Source organism: Argopecten irradians, chromosome 3 (genome assembly GCF_041381155.1).
Source record: "Argopecten irradians isolate NY chromosome 3, Ai_NY, whole genome shotgun sequence".
NCBI lineage: Eukaryota > Metazoa > Mollusca > Bivalvia > Pectinida > Pectinidae > Argopecten > Argopecten irradians.
Genome location: NC_091136.1, coordinates 7989885 through 8006801, shown reverse-complemented (window position 1 = coordinate 8006801; position 16917 = coordinate 7989885). Strand labels below are relative to the sequence as shown.

General features: G+C 36.9%; 1 protein-coding gene and 1 long non-coding RNA gene across 2 annotated transcripts in view; both read right to left on the bottom strand.

Annotated features, from left to right (window-relative positions):
• Positions 1 to 16917, bottom strand: part of LOC138317471 (uncharacterized) — a gene marked incomplete at its 5' end in the record, with an annotated part of 47767 nt that overhangs the window by 19233 nt on the left and 11617 nt on the right. Inside the window, 6 exon segments of the mRNA XM_069259154.1 lie at positions 8965 to 9063; positions 9693 to 9785; positions 10787 to 10816; positions 11038 to 11076; positions 12597 to 12674; positions 15296 to 15337. Coding sequence (XP_069115255.1) covers positions 8965 to 9063; positions 9693 to 9785; positions 10787 to 10816; positions 11038 to 11076; positions 12597 to 12645 — 310 coding nt within the window.
• LOC138317472 (uncharacterized) lies at positions 121 to 6682 on the bottom strand. Its single transcript, XR_011207766.1, has 3 exons — positions 6480 to 6682; positions 3131 to 3154; positions 121 to 258 (listed from the first exon to the last, which is right to left on the bottom strand). It is a non-coding gene; the product is annotated as an uncharacterized lncRNA (long non-coding RNA).

The window sequence follows — 16917 nt, the reverse complement described above, 5'->3', positions numbered from 1 at the left end:
CGACTTGTTCATCATCCTTTCCGTTTTGTTCCTCTGTCTTGTCAGTTTTTTCTTTTTCCTCCTCTCCCTTCCTATTCTGCTCATCCTCCTTTGTGTTTTGTTCATCTTTTTTCACATTTTGCTCATCTTCCTTTCCACTTGGCTCCTCTGCCTTGCTGGTTTGTCCATCTTTGAGCAGCCCATCCTTTTCATCGTCAGTGGCATTAGTTTTATTTTCATCTAATTCGCCCTTGTTAACTTGTGCAACCTCTCCATGTCCTAGAAATCAAGACATACCCCACATAAGTTATTGGCTGAGGTGATCGTAAATGATTCTCACAATCATGCACATAAACAAAGTGATGCATCCCTTACAGAATTTAGTCCACCTAGCAGCCATATTGTTTCACCTTGTCAGATGCAATCCACAAGTTCACAAAGCTACATGTACATAGAGCTACACTTCTCATCTCAGGAACATAAAAAGATATGAATTTGACTCTACGTTTCCCGGCTATCAATTTACATATTGATTGTTTTTAATAAAGATAAAAGAGGTGGTAGACATGTTTAGTTATTTTTTTAAATCTTAAGGTGTATCCTGATTCCAATAGTTTCTATTTGGAATGAACAGCAGTTAAATAACAGTTTGCAATGCAATATTAGTAATTAGACTAAATTGAAACTTTTGTTGTAATGGTGCCATCACCACCTAATGTGAAGTCTTATCAAAATCCGAATACCAAAATATGATGAACAGAAATGATTCCAGTTGTATGTAGACCTGTTACAGAATCAGGTTAGCGATATATAAAACAAGCAAACTAACAACCAATATCTAGGTTAAGATGTGTTTGATAGTTAGCGCCCTATTAGTAATGATCTTCCTCAAATAGGATATTATGCATGTTATAACAGTTAAGCTTGCCTAATATGCTACTGCTAAGAATGAAGAATATGCCACAGAAGAAATGCACTGTAATTAACAGGGTGTGTATGACACAGCATTTGGGAAACTATACCGTAAATCCTCTATTAGGTAATCTGAGACAACTGACTGACAGCCTTGTTACATTTCAAATGACAACATGTCTTGACACTTTCTAAGAACATATCACAACACTGGTGGATTCACTTACTTATTTTAACAAAAAAATATCAAAATAGCCTTTTTATGGAAAATGATACCTACACACTTATTTATGAATAGTATACATACTTATTTTAGCAGTAGTTTTATCTAAACGCTCTTCGCACTGTCTTTGAAGAGCTAAATCATGTACAGTGCTAAATTTTACTAAAGCATATTTTTGGTATTAAACCACTAAATTGAGCTAATTATGTATCCGCAATAATAAAACATAATTCATTCTACAATTTTTTTTGCATGTGCAATAAAATATGACTGCCCTACATTTTGCAGTGTTTGGTTAGCATTTGTAGATGTGATTGTTCTAAAAAAGCATTTGTTTGTTTGCATATATGAATATTATTTACTGTGTAAGAAAATCTTCCCAATATTGTATTTATAGAAACAGCTTTATCCTATACAGCTATCTGTTAACACTTTGGCCTTCCAATCTGACATGATGATTTTTGACCTTTTGATCTTTCTGTTCATATGACATCTGACTTTTGACCTCACTATAATGATTTGACCTTTTTGATCTCATAGACATTTTGACCTATTATGATTACAGTTATCCCATTCATTTAACCCTCAGTAAAGATGGGGTCAGAAAGGGTCCAAGAATTTTAGAAATAATTTCGCTAAACAAATATTTCATGAATTTCAAAACTAAGTGCTGTTTTCATATTAGTGGCACTAGCAAGCAAGAGCTTATATGATGAAAGGGAAGGAGCGGTATACAAAGCATGCATGATGATACATTTCATCCATTATCTAAATTATCCTATCTTTAACAAGTATATAGGTTTGTGATGATGGTCATCAGAATTAGGAGAAACAGTCACACTGCATTTCCACAGAAACTTGCATTGCCCAAGCAATCACAGGCATAGGAATGATTTCAGATTGGTACATCAGGAATTCTTGTTTACAAGAACAAATAGATTTTGTGGGTATATTTGGAAGATGATTGGGGAGATAAAATGGGCAGGAACAGATTATTTCACTCCAACTCACGACAATAGCAACACAACATTATCAATATCACCTTAGGTCAGCCACATGTTTAAACTTATTACTGTAATATGATCCTAGCATATGGCTTTGGTTATCATCGATACCGAGATAAAATATTGTTTTGCTCATAATCACCAAAGTACACCTGTTGCCAAGACAACAAGGGAGTTATATGAATTGAATATGGAAAGTTATAAGAGCATTTTAATTCTGTAGATCAATTTATACACCAGTTTGATACTCCGACGGTGACAGTATTACAATATAGATTCACTAGGATCACACATACACAAACACACACCATCACATGTTTTACATTAATTTCATATCAAAACCAACATTTCAGAAGTTACACTAATCCAAAGACTTCGAGGAGATCACTGTTCTTTATATTCTCTTATGACATACAACAAGCCAACAACATCTTACTTGAAATATTTATTCCAACATTTTGGAATCAGAATACACTGACCAACATGATCTGAAACAGGGATGTCCTTGTTACATTTACAACAAGCCAACAATATCTTGGACGAAAACATCATCCATGTTAACAATTTAGGAAAACATCAGACCAGTAATATCAGGACCTACAATGAACATGTTCAGGAACGGGAACCTGTCCAGGCTGTACACAGCTTCACAAACAGCTAATCCACCAAGAAGCAGAACAAAGATGGCAGAAAAATAGAGCATATGCTTTCTATTGTAACACGAAAGATGTTTATAGAACATGCCATTAAATATATAACTAATAAAGATGTCTTAATATATAAATATATAAAAAAAATTTTTTTGCATTTTGTTGGACCTTAAAATTGAAATTAAATATTACTTATCGATATATATATATAGCCATGGTAAAGTTTCATTTAGAAAAATAGAATAAATGTGCTGAATGAGAACCATATGTGATTACACTGCCACTTTATAGTGCTGCATTAGTTTGATTGGCCACATGCAATTCTAGTGATTTGTATACCAGGTACAAACACAAATTCTTACCATGTCATATACTCATTTACTTTCCTGAAACACAATGATCATTAAACTAATGTTATGTTTACATCAATAAACACTTCAAATATGTCCCTCAAAATCATAATCAGTCAATATGGGTAACCTATTCAACACCAAAATTCAAGTCATCATTAAAACTTTCCCCATTATCCAGTCACCACTAATCTGGTTGCCCCACAATCCAGTCACCATTAATCTGGTTGCCCCACAATCCAGTCATCACTAATCTGGTTGTGCCACTATCTAGTCACCACTAATCTGGTTGTCCCACTAATCAGTCACCACTAATCTGGTTGCCCCTCTATCCAGTCACCACTAATCTGGTTGTCCCACTATCCAGCCACCACTAATCTGGTTGCTCCTCTATCCAGTCACCACTAATCTGGTTGCCCCTCTATCCAGTCACCACTAATCTGGTTGCCCCTCTATCCAGTCACCACTAATCTGGTTGCCCCTCTATACAGTCACCACAAATCTGGTTGGCCCACTATCCAGTCACCACTAATCTGGTTGCCCCTCTATCCAGTCAACACTAATCTGGTTGTCCCTCTATCCCGTCACCACTAATCTGGTTGCCCCACTATCCAGCCACCACTAATCTGGTTGCCCCACTATCCAGTCACCACTAATCTGGTTGTCCCACTATCCAGTCACCACTAATCTGGTTGCCCCACTATCCAGTCACCACTAATCTGGTTGTCCTTTTATCCAGTCACCACTAATCTGGTTGTCCTTCTATCCAGTCACCACTAATCTGGTTGTCCCACTATCCAGTCACCACTAATCTGGTTGTCCCACTATCCAGTCACCACTAATCTGGTTGTCCTTCTATCCAGTCACCACTAATCTGGTTGTCCCACTATCCAGTCACCACTAATCTGGTGCCCCCCACTATCCAGTCACCACTAATCTGGTTGTCCCACTATCCAGTAACCACTAATCTGGTTGCCCACTATCAGTCACCACTAATCTGGTTGCCCACTAGCACCACTATCCAGTCACCACTAATCTGGTTGCCCCTCTATCCAGTAACCGCTAATCTGGTTGCCCCACTAATCAGTCACCACTAATCTGGTTGCCCCACTATCCAGTCACCACTAATCTGGTTGCCCCTCTATCCAGTCACCACTAATCTGGTTGTCCTTCTATCCAGTCACCTCTAATCTGGTTGTCCTTCTATCCAGCCACCACTAATCTGGTTGTCCCACTATCCAGCCACCACTAATCTGGTTGTCCCACTATCCAGTCACCACTAATCTGGTTGTCCCACTATCCAGTCACCACTAATCTGGTTCCTATCAGTCACCACTAATCTGGTTGCCCCACTATCCAGTCACTAATCTGGTTGCCCCACTATCCAGTCACCACTAATCTGGTTGTCCCACTATCCAGTCACCACTAATCTGGTTGCCCCACTATCCAGTCACCACTAATCTGGTTGCCCCTCTATCCAGTCACCACTAATCTGGTTGCCCCACTATCCAGTCACCACTAATCTGGTTGCCCCTCTATCCAGTCACACTAATCTGGTTGCCCCACTATCCAGTCACCACTAATCTGGTTGTCCTTCTATCCAGTCACCACTAATCTGGTTGTCCCACTATCCTGTCACCACTAATCTGGTTGCCCCACTATCCAGTCACCACTAATCTGGTTGCCCCACTATCCAGTCACCACTAATCTGGTTGCCCCACTATCCAGTCACCACTAATCTGGTTGTCCCACTATCCAGTCACCACTAATCTGGTTGTCCCACTATCCAGTCACCACTAATCTGGTTGTCCCACTATCCAGTCACCACTAATCTGGTTGTCCCACTATCCAGTCACCACTAATCTGGTTGTCCCACTATCCAGTCACCACTAATCTGGTTGTCCCACTATCCAGTCACCACTAATCTGGTTGTCCCACTATCCAGTCACCACTAATCTGGTTGTCCCACTATCCAGTCACCACTAATCTGGTTGCCCCACTATCCAGTCACCACTAATCTGGTTGTCCCACTATCCAGTCACCACTAATCTGGTTGTCCCACTATCCAGTCACCACTAATCTGGTTGTCCCACTATCCAGTCACCACTAATCTGGTTGTCCCACTATCCAGTCACCACTAATCTGGTGTTGCCCCACTATCCAGTCACCACTAATCTGGTTGCCCCTCTATCCAGTCACCACTAATCTGGTTGTCCCACTATCCAGTCACCACTAATCTGGTTGTCCCACTATCCAGTCACCACTAATCTGGTTGTCCCACTATCCAGTCACCACTAATCTGGTTGTCCCTCTATCCAGTCACCACTAATCTGGTTGTCCCACTATCCAGTCACCACTAATCTGGTTGTCCCACTATCCAGTCACCACTAATCTGGTTGCCCCTCTATCCAGTCACCACTAATCTGGTTGTCCTTTTATCCAGTCACCACTAATCTGGTTGTCCCTTTATCCAGTCACCACTAATCTGGTTGTCCCACTATCCAGTCACCACTAATCTGGCTGCCACTCTATCCAGTCACCACTAATCTGGTTGTCCCACTATCCAGTCACCACTAATCTGGCTGCCACTCTATCCAGTCACCACTAATCTGGTTGTCCCACTATCCAGTCACCACTAATCTGGTTGTCCCACTATCCAGTCACCACTAATCTGGTTGCCCCTCTATCCAGTCACCACTAATCTGGTTGTCCCACTATCCAGTCACCACTAATCTGGCTGCCACTCTATCCAGTCACCACTAATCTGGTTGCCCCTCTATCCAGTCACCACTAATCTGGTTGCCCCTCTATCCAGTCACCACTAATCTGGTTGCCCCACTATCCAGTCACCACTAATCTGGTTGCCCCACTATCCAGCCACCACTAATCTGGTTGCCCCATTATCCAGTCACCACTAATCTAATTGCCCCTCTACCAGTCACCACTAATCTGGTTGTGCCTTTATTTTCATTGTAATATTATCAACTGCTGATATGACTGTCCATCTTCCTGTCACCAATTTAGTATTCCTCACTCATATTTATCTTTTAAGTATATATTTGGATGAGTTTGTCTCTTGAATAACTGGTAACTGAACAATCTTCATATACTGGTATAAGTGTCCAGCCAATCTGATTCGATAGCTATGTAAGATCTTAAGATCATCCACTAGCATCATCAGTAGCTGTCATAATATATTCTCAATACATTGATGTGTTTCTTCATCCATGCTTGAAACTACATTTCAAGGCCTTAAGTTCAGTTCAAGTGCATAGGTTTTCAAATGCAGAAGCATTGTTATTTACATGGTAGAGTTGTCTGATAGGTCAGAGTTCATGCTGAAGACTTGAAATAAACTTACAAGGTTTGGCGTAAATCTGTTAATCTAAATCACATTAACCTCCATTCTGTTAAGCATAATAATACTTGGTATAGCTCAGCCAAGTGATCATGCATTGAGGAAGACATTACACTGAGTTTAACATCTCTCTGTAGAGTGGCAGTATGTCTGTTAAAAGAACAATTTTTGTTTTTTCGCGCAGCAGCCATTGTTGGCAAAAGAAGTTCCACTCACTTGTGCAGGGTTACCGATTCTTTCAGCATTGCTTTTTATCTGAATTGTATTTAAAAATTTTGAAATGTATTCTATACATAACACTTTCAGCTAAAGCATCATTCATTAAGACCTTTGAAGAACCAGGTAAAAACTGTAATTATTCTAAAATTATCACAGGAAAAATGTCTACCATTTCCCTCTCCCCCAATTTCATCCTGAGACACTTAGTTAATAGATTTAGAAAGTTATACCGTATAACTTGTCAAAACCAGTTTCCTGTGTATTTTAGCATATTTGTATGGTCTTTTTTTTTTTTTTTTTTTTTTTTAGTGATTACAACCTGTTTAATCCGTAAACCTGACTTTATCGACCAAAAATTCTGGACCCGATTACATTCACTTATGACAGGTTACACTGTATTATAAATGGAGTTTTACAAGATTCCTCCCAGATTTTTCTGTCATTATATCTCATAGACACAGCAAAATGTTACTACAACACCAAATTGACATGAATGTATATCCTTGATAGGTCATCATCACAAGAAATGAGTAACAGACCCCTTAGGCGCCTCATCTTGTAAGACGTAATTTTACAATTTTTGCAAATGATTGAAAATCACCATTATAAATGGTCAAAGAAGTTATATTGAACCGGATTTCATAAAATCTGTCCACAGAGACCAAGTCTCCACTCTGACATCACTTTGGAGGTAGGGCTGCCAGATGTTGTTATGACCCTATCACAAATATTGCTACCGATGACCTTATTTGGGTGTTGGCTAAAATATTCACAATCATTATTTTTCATTTAGTAATTTTGAGCTCTTTCTGAATTGCGCATTAAATCTTGGCATCAATGAAATGGATAAGAAAGGATGACGATTTTTCTCATCAGCTGCTGATTTGTACAGTCTCCAGACATCCGTCGGTTAGACTATTGATATGGTAGGATGGCTTGACTGGTTGATAATCTTTTTGACCACAATAAGCACTACTACAGTGTTAGGGTGGAATGTTTGCTCTGTATTCGCGTTAGGCTGGAAATGTTAGAACCTTCAGGTACGGTAACTCAATATGTGACACCATGGCATTCATAATATCATTATAATAACACACACTGTCAAATAATGTCATTATATTGACACACATTGTCAATTAACGTCATCATAACAACACACATTGTCAAATAATGTCATCATCATCAATGGTAAAACTGCCAATATTATTACCATGAAATAGTGTACCATGGCTGACATTGTTGATGACATCTATAATTTTGACGCAGATCAGGATCGAGAGCCTGTTTGTTATCATGGTTCACCTAAATAGCTTTTCAACAATTTTTGTTCTCTTTCTTTTATGTACGAGTAAAAATAATACCAAGCATGGATAGGTCAAGTAGATAAAAATAATCTCAACATTTAGGAAAGATTTTGGCTGATCAGCACTCGTCATGCCTTGTGTTGATCACCAAAAATCTTTCTTTGAAGGGTTTGAAATATCCTCTTTTGATTGAAAGATACATATAATATTATAACATAGAAATAAACATAGTTATATACCAGAGATTAACAACAACTGAGTGTTATAGGGGTATGGTAGCCTCTTATGATTGTCACTAAGGAAAAGTGGAGCAAATGCAGAAACCACAGCACTGAACTTGATATCAGAGCAATGGAAATCATATCATAGTACTGGTTGACATCAAAATAACTAAAACAATATGAGGTTAGTACATAAAACAGTAAAACATTTTCACACAAATCCATAGTTAGGTAGCACACCAAATCTAGTCCGTAACATCTTTAGATATTATAAAAAATAATCAAACACCCTCCCAGAATATCATGCCTTGATATAAAATCTGAGCGGGAAGCGACATGAAGGATATGGGGGAATTTAATGTGAATAACATACTGAACAATATATGCCTCTCTTTATTTCATTGTGACTCAAAAAAAAAAAAAAAAAAATATCGACCAAATATTGTTGTGTCTGAATTTCTTTGTAGATCAATATTAGTTGAGTAATACCCCAGTTTTTGTTTTTGCCAAGATCCCAATAAAGTGCATTATAATAAATCAGAAAATAATTGAAGACTGGTATAAAAATTTTAAAAAGTTGATCATAATTATAAACCCAGAATAGTGTTACATCTAGTGTAAAAAAATCCCTCAAGAAAACTACAGTCTGAAAATTCTAAAAAAAAATGATAAAGATTTCAAAAGTCATGTTTTACTGGTATGGTTAGTAGTGGTTATACAAAATGTACTAGATTTGACACTTACCCGTTTTCTTTTGAAAGATGCACACATAGAGTATGTCGACCACAAGTCCGACAACAACCAGGACAAAACCAACTATGGCTAGGATCAGGCCTGTGTTGTCTACAACAAAGAACGAAAAATTGTAAACAAATCAAAAATGGGAAATTTTAGTCACAATATTGCATAATTATCTCTTTCATTACTACTGTATTGACATTATCTTATTCTTATAATTTAAGATCCTGGATGTATCAAAAACTGGATGGAGCCTTAAATGAAAGTTTTATGCCATATTTTTCATTTTATTTTCATAACACTCCAGTATTGTACTCAATACATATAAAGCATTATTCAGATGTTGAACATAAAAGAATAAGGTGTAGGGTGATTTTCCACTTCATTGTGGAAAACTTAAAAACTCAAAATTGTGCCAGAAAAAAATAAACCAAATATATTTTCTGTTTTTTTTCCCCTACATATCGAATATACCTTTAAATATATCTTTCTTTGATCTTATTTAAGCAATTTTGCTTCTAGATCACATAGACTGTTCATCACTGGTGTCTAAATTTAATACAAGTGTAATTTAACAAAAAAAGTAATATTACACAAATTCATAATGCCACATCAACATCTCATCTTAATTCTGCTTGTAAATAATTTCCTTGTATCACCATTATCATTACAACATTGTGCCAAAAGTCTTAAGTTTAGAACTGAGATTTTCATACTGATTTGTAGAAATTTACCATCAGATGATGTACACTTTTGACAAATGCTCATGCCGACTGCACAGAGGACCATTCCAACGACACAGCAAAGCGAGATAGCGATGGTGACCACTGAAAAGGAGAAATGACAAAAAATATTGTCAGGAAACAATGTCATGAAATTTATATAACTTACCAGAGGTAATGTCACGCTCACTTACAGATGATCTACCATATTCAATCCAATAAGTGTGCATGTCCCTAAAACGCACCCCTTGTCATTTTCAGGCCTCAATTTCAATTGCCAAGGCATACAGAAAGACCAAAACTGTATATAGATTTGTAATAATTTTGTCTTATTAAGCACCTTTTTATTTTTTTCCATTTTGAAATGACCTGGGTGCTTATTTGGTCGATTATGGTAACTGGAACAAGTACATTGAAGTAACTTGTTCAAGTACACCGTGAAATAAACAACACATGCTTTATAAATAAAACTAGTTTTTGAAGGTCCCCTATGGCCAGTTATATAAAAAAAAAACTTTGACCTATGTAAAGACCAATGAATCATATAGGATCCTTGTTTTTCTTGGATCGTTTTTATAAACAGGTTTGATTAACATGTGCAAGTAATTAGTATGCAGATTTTGATTCTGTCTGACAATAATCATAATATGTTACACTCATTTCTATTGGTTGGACCTTAGAGGTTATTTTCCATGGACTGAAGGATTGTACGGCGAGGATTGATGACGTCATACATACAGAACGTTTTTGCGGGGACTTTTAAAGCGGCGCAGTCATTGTCAAATAGAATTGTTGGATAAGATATCGATTTGCTACAATCAAATTTGTTTTATTGTAAAAGTAAGTAAAAGAATGAAAATTAATGCCTAATTACTAGTGCCTCATTGAATTATTCAAATTAAACTATAAGCAACATTCTCAATATCTTTTGGGTACCCAAAAGATATTGAGAATGATGCTTAAAAACCTAGTCACTTCTGAAATTTTCTAATGAGCTGAGTAAATGAAGTCAGCTGCATCTATGGACTTCGGTGTGAATGCACGGCCTGAACTTCTAACGATAATGATTAATGACTAAAACTGTAAGAAATTAAAGATATACTTACCAATGATATTTACTGGTGATTTCTCATTATCTGAAATAAAGGAAATATTATAAGACTCTTTCATATGTGGATATGAAGGATAGGGATGTTCTACCCGAGGGTCACAAAATGTAGTAAAACCCGAGGCTTGCCGAGTCAGAGCCAAAATTTATACAAACTCTGTTCCCCTTGCCAAGTGAGCTTAAAAGGGCAGAAACCATACATAGTCCTTTCAGTAATTGCTATGTATTTTCATTATGTAAAGCACTTACCACACTTGGACACTGTTGGGATATTCCATTTGATGATACCTGGAATTAGAATGAAAAGATTGACTTTACTGTAAGTTATCGTAGCATGTTACCATTAACCAACCTCTATTCCTGGCTACAAAATTTAGCAAGTTCCATTTCAAAAGAAGTTTTTGGAACAGACAAAATCTCTATTTTCATTTTATACCAATCGGAAAACCTCAGCACTTTCTCTGAAATAAAGTATTTGGAAAGTGTTCCAGATTGGATTTTGTGAAACGGACTATAGCCATTTACCTGCATATGTGATTCATAATAAGTGTTCATACGACTGAATTACTCACTCATAATAAGCGATAGATTCTGCCAGTATTGTCGATGATCAGTATGCAGTAAAAAAATACTTTATGTAATTTGATGATGGAATTAACGTGTTATATATGATACTATGATCATTGATAATAATTTGTGGCGATAAGCTTTCACAAATTTAAGTTGGTCACAAAGTTCACAAACGTAAATTTGCCAACAAACAGAAGTTGGTTTACAGTCATGAAACTGTTTGGTATTCCACTGGTATCACTTGCAGCTTCATGTCACAGTGACCAACTACAATGTAGTTGTTTTTAGTGAAACATAATTTGAAGTTATATATATAGTCTATTTTATCACAGCATGCGTACCAGGTCAGTCGGCTGGACCACATGGGGATGCTGAAAAGTCTTTAGACCAAGTTTGGTAACAATACAACGAATCATTTACCAGTATGTATTAGAAATTAAAAGAAATGTTGACGGATAAATCAGGTGGAGATGGCTCAAGTTCTCCAGACTCAAGTTTCAACTGGACTGCATGATGATAAAAGCTTAGCTATCAAACCTCCTCTTTCTGAGTCAGAGGAAACACAAGCCGTTTGGCTGATGATGAAAGCTAGTACTGTATCAAACCTCCTCTTTCTGAGTCAGAGGAAACACAAGTTCTCCAGCCGTTTGGGCTGAATGATGTAAAGCTTAGCTATCAAACCTTCTCTTTCTGAGTTGGAGGAAACACAAGTTCTCCAGCCGTTTGGGCTGAATGATGTAAAGCTTAGCTATCACTTGGTAATGATTACCTCACACCTCTTTTCTGAGTAAGAGGAAACACAAGTTCTCCAGCCGTTTTGGCTGCATGATGTAAAGCTTAGCTACAGTACTGTATCAAACCTCCTCTTTCTGAGTAAGAGAAAACACAAGTTCTCCAGCCGTTTGGGCTGCATGATGTAAAGCTTAGCTACAGTACTGTATCAAACCTCCTCTTTCTGAGTAAGAGGAAACACAAGTTCTCCAGCCGTTTTGGCTGCATGATGTAAAGCTTAGCTACAGTACTGTATCAAACCTCCTCTTTCTGAGTAAGAGGAAACACAAACGGCATCTTCCGAAAAGGAATTAAGAAAGCAGAGTCAGAAAAATTGGTTTGAAAGTCCAATGCTGATTATTGACAAAAATGGTTTGTTGCTGTTATGACTGACATAAAAAGATTTTTGTTTGAACGAATATGACTTTGTGGATGGGGTTGTCATAAGTGAAGTACAGTGCACCTACCTTTGGTGAACAAGAACACCAACCAGGCGTGCATCAACACCATACACATTATAGCAATACCCAGGCTAAGGAGCACAGCTGTGGATAAAACAATGTGATCAATGACAGAAAGTGAAATTACCATTCTATTCTGCATGCTGTGTTTGCATATTACAGAGTTATCTGCCCTTGCGGGTAGGTATCGATTGTGATGTCATGTGTTTGCGAGCGTAACGTCATACTTTTCGGACGACATGAATTACGATCACAAAATAATCGATATCAACCCGCAAGGGAGCAAACTCTGTAATATGCAAAGACGGAATAAAAAGTTTATTTGAAGATGTACGGTACTTGGCTTAGTAGGCATGCATATATAAACCGTATTTGATCCAATAAGCGCCCATGTCCCTATAAGTGCCCCTCCCCTTTTTTGAGGGGTCATTTAATTGCCTTGCTCATTAAGCACCTTCTAAATTTTTCATTTTTTTAAACGCCCTGGGTGCTAATTAGGTTGACCATGGTATATAAAATTTACTTGTTTATAGTGAAACTGAACAATATTTCTATTAACTATAACAATTTATAGTTAATGTTCTTCAGAAATCATGATAAAGAGCCTTATTAATGGAAATAAAGTTTCATAAATGATTACATATTAATATCAGTTATTAATACAAAATTAGTAAAATCAATCAATTGCCCATGCAACAAAACATTGCTAAGTGCCTTTTCCATTATCTCTTTGATAAGTAATTCTTTAGTGGCGATGTTTTAATTACCGTATTCGCTGTAATTAGTGCTCATTAATGATAATAAAACCTTCTAGTGGGAATGTTTTAATTACCGTATTCACTGTAATTAGTGCTCGGAGTACATGAAGAATTATAACAAAGGGCTTATGAACTGGGAACCAAAATGTAAGTTATAGATGAAAAACCTCAACAAGAGGCCCATGGGCCTTAACGGTCATCTGACTATTGGCATAATACAACTTAGTCATTTAAAGATTTTAGCCATTTTGACCCCTGTGACTTTGAATGAAGGTCAAGGTCATTCATTTGAACAAACTTGGTAGCCCTTCATCCCAGCATGTTGCAGGCCCAATATGAGTATCCTGGGCCTTCTGGTTATTGAGAAGAAGTCGTTTAAAAGATTTCAGCCTATTTGACCCCTGTGACCTTAAATCAAGGTCAAGGTCATTCATTTGAACAAACTTGGTAGCCCTTCATCCCAGCATGTCAAGGGCCTAATATCAGTGCCCTGGGCCAGCATGTTCTTGAGAAGAAGACGTTTTAAGATTTTAGTCTTTTTGACCACTGCGACCTTGGATGAAGGTCAAGGTCATTCATTTGAACAAACTTGGTAGCCCTTCAAGCCAGCATGTTGCAGGCCCAATATGAGTATCCTTGGCCTTCTGGTTCTTGAGAAGAAGTTGTTTTAAAGATTTTAGCTTTTTGACCCTGTGACCTTGAATGAAGATCAAGGTCATTCCTTTGAACAAACTTGATAGCCCTTCATCAAAGCATGTCTAGGGCCCGATATCAGGTCTCTAGGCCTCTTAGTAATTCACAAGAAATTGTTTAAACGATTTTAGCCTATTTGACCCCTGTGACCTTAAATGAAGCTCAAGGTCATTCATTTGAACAAACTTGGTAGGCCTTCATCCCAGCACGCCTAATATCAGTGCCCTGGGCCTTCTGGTTCTTGAGAAGAAGTCCTTTATAAGGTTTCAGCCTTTTTGACCACTGCGACCTTGGATAAAGGTCAAGGTCATTCATTTGACCAAACTTGGTAGCCTTCCATCCCAGCATGCTACAGGCCCAATATCAGTACCCTGGACCTTCTGGTTCTTGAGAAGAAGTTGCTTAAAGATTTTAGCCTATTTGACCCCTGTGACCTTAAATGAAGGTCAAGGTCATTCATTTGAACAAACTTGGTAGCCCTTCATCCCAGCATACGACAGGCCAAATATCAGTACCCTTGGCCTTCTGGTTATTGAGAAGAAGTCGTTTGAATGAAAACTTTAAGGCGGACGGCGGACGGCGCACGACGACGGACAGCGCTTGATGACAACAGGTCATCCTGACCCTTCTGGTCAGATGACCTAAAAACTTGCCATATTTTAACTATATCTGTATTCTAGATGTACTACTCACGACCATGGCACATTAATCTGCCACAGTAAACATGCATATGCCTTCTTTCATTTGAGACGCATTATTATGTCGTTTGTCGCATGTGAAAGACTTTGAAGTGGGATACTATGCCATCATAATCAGCATCACAAAGTATTGAGTAATGTAAAACATTCTTACTAGTAAATCCATGGAATGGAAAATGGTGTTTTATACCGTAACTTTGATTCCATTTCTTGAAGAGGGGAGGCTTCTTATAGGGGGAAGGGCACTAATGTCAGCTAATACGGTATGTCTAAAGTTTGGGATATGAATATTGATATAATACCCAATACCACATTTCTCACATATGACTTAATTTAAAATTGATACTTTGGCCAAATGTGTGTACATTCCTTAGTAAAATGTGGCTGATTAAATAAAGAACGTTATATTGAATGATGGGACATATACATTGACAAGTACATATAAGAATATCTTGATTCTAAAGTTACTGTACATTACTAATAGTTACAATGGTTTTATTGGATCATCCTTTTTTATCCTTAACTCTCATCATTTCTGTATTTTACAAATACTTACTCTCTCCAGTACATGGGCAGTCTGGATTTGGGTCTGGATTTGCTAAAAAAGAAAAAAACCATGGAAATTGTTAGAACAAATATGCTTCCAAACATTTTATTTTCAGTACAAGCTCAATTTTGAAGAAGCTCAACCTGTAAAAGAGAATTACACATCCAGTTCATGCAGGCATGTTATTCCATTTGGTATTTGGTTCCCCTTTGTAAGGAATTTTATTACATTTGATTGAAATTCATTTATTACTATATGGCTTAAAGATGCTACACCACTTTTTTTCTCTATCAAAAACAGACGCAGAAAATTTAGTATTTTTCTTCAGCTGCAAAAATTACTTACTTTGAAAAGTTTGAGTTTCTGATTTAAAAAAATATTAAAACTAATTAATTGCATCTCGAAAAAAATTCGTGGCACTATGTCCTATATGAAATGAAATACTTTTTGCACACGCACCAAAGGCAAAATGAATTCTTTAACATTATTTTTTGTGTTAATAAGACATACATATACGCGATTAAACTCCAATTATGATGAGTATCGCGTATGTTCTATCGGTGTTGGAGCATCTTTCAGGAATTATAACTTTTCTAATGAGCCTTAAAACCAAATGCTATTTTGTAAAGGTAGTGGGCCTATGACACTTTGGTCCCTTAGTGGTTGGAGATTACAGTTCTAAAAAGATTCACATCTAAAAGATTTGCTTGTACAAATTCTACTGATAGTCTGTTTGCCTTCCTGAGGAAGCTATTGTCCAACTGTGGTTGAAATCCTTTCAGTACTTTATGATAAGTAGCAATTTGTAGCAAATGTTGATAGCTAAGACAGTTAACATACAGCACTAAATGGCAATAAAGCTCATCTTTTTGTGAGTCATGTGATCTTACATTATCAGAGTGTAACCTGTCTAATCTGGATGTGACAGGGACCAGAATATATGGCCAGTAACTTGTACAGTCAGGATTCTGGATTATGCAGGTTTAATTGCCATAAATTAAGAAGGAACATGCCGTACAATTATATCGGAATAGACAGGGATCTGGATTAGACAAGGAACGGTTTTGACAAGTTGTACTGTATATATAATGATAAATTATAGATTCTTTTTTTTTTTACTAACAAAATGTCCATCAGGGATCTGTAGATATACACACATCACATTTCTGTTAGGATGGAATGCTATAAGGTTACTGAAGATCAAATTTCACTGATTGCAAATTTAACTTTTATTGCTCTATATTACCATGGAAAAAAAATTTAAACATAAATTGTGTTCTTAATTGTGTCTTAATTCACTTTACTTTGATAGTAAGGTTTTGTTAGGGAATATACCGTATAGCCTGGATGATGTTTTTGCGATTCACGAGAAATCGCTATAATCAATTTCAGAAGGATATACTGTAAAATATTTTGTTTGTTTTGTTTACTTAGTTTCTTGTCTTATTAACAGCAAAGAAAAAAACAAATTGTGAAATTTTAGACAGCTAAGATTTCATTTCCTCATTGTTACTTAAAATCGCGAACATTTTGACCCACATAAATACCAGACTATAAACTTATGTCTCATATACATTGCATCAATTGATACAATCCAAATTATTCCTGTGTCTGTAAAATCTAATGGATAG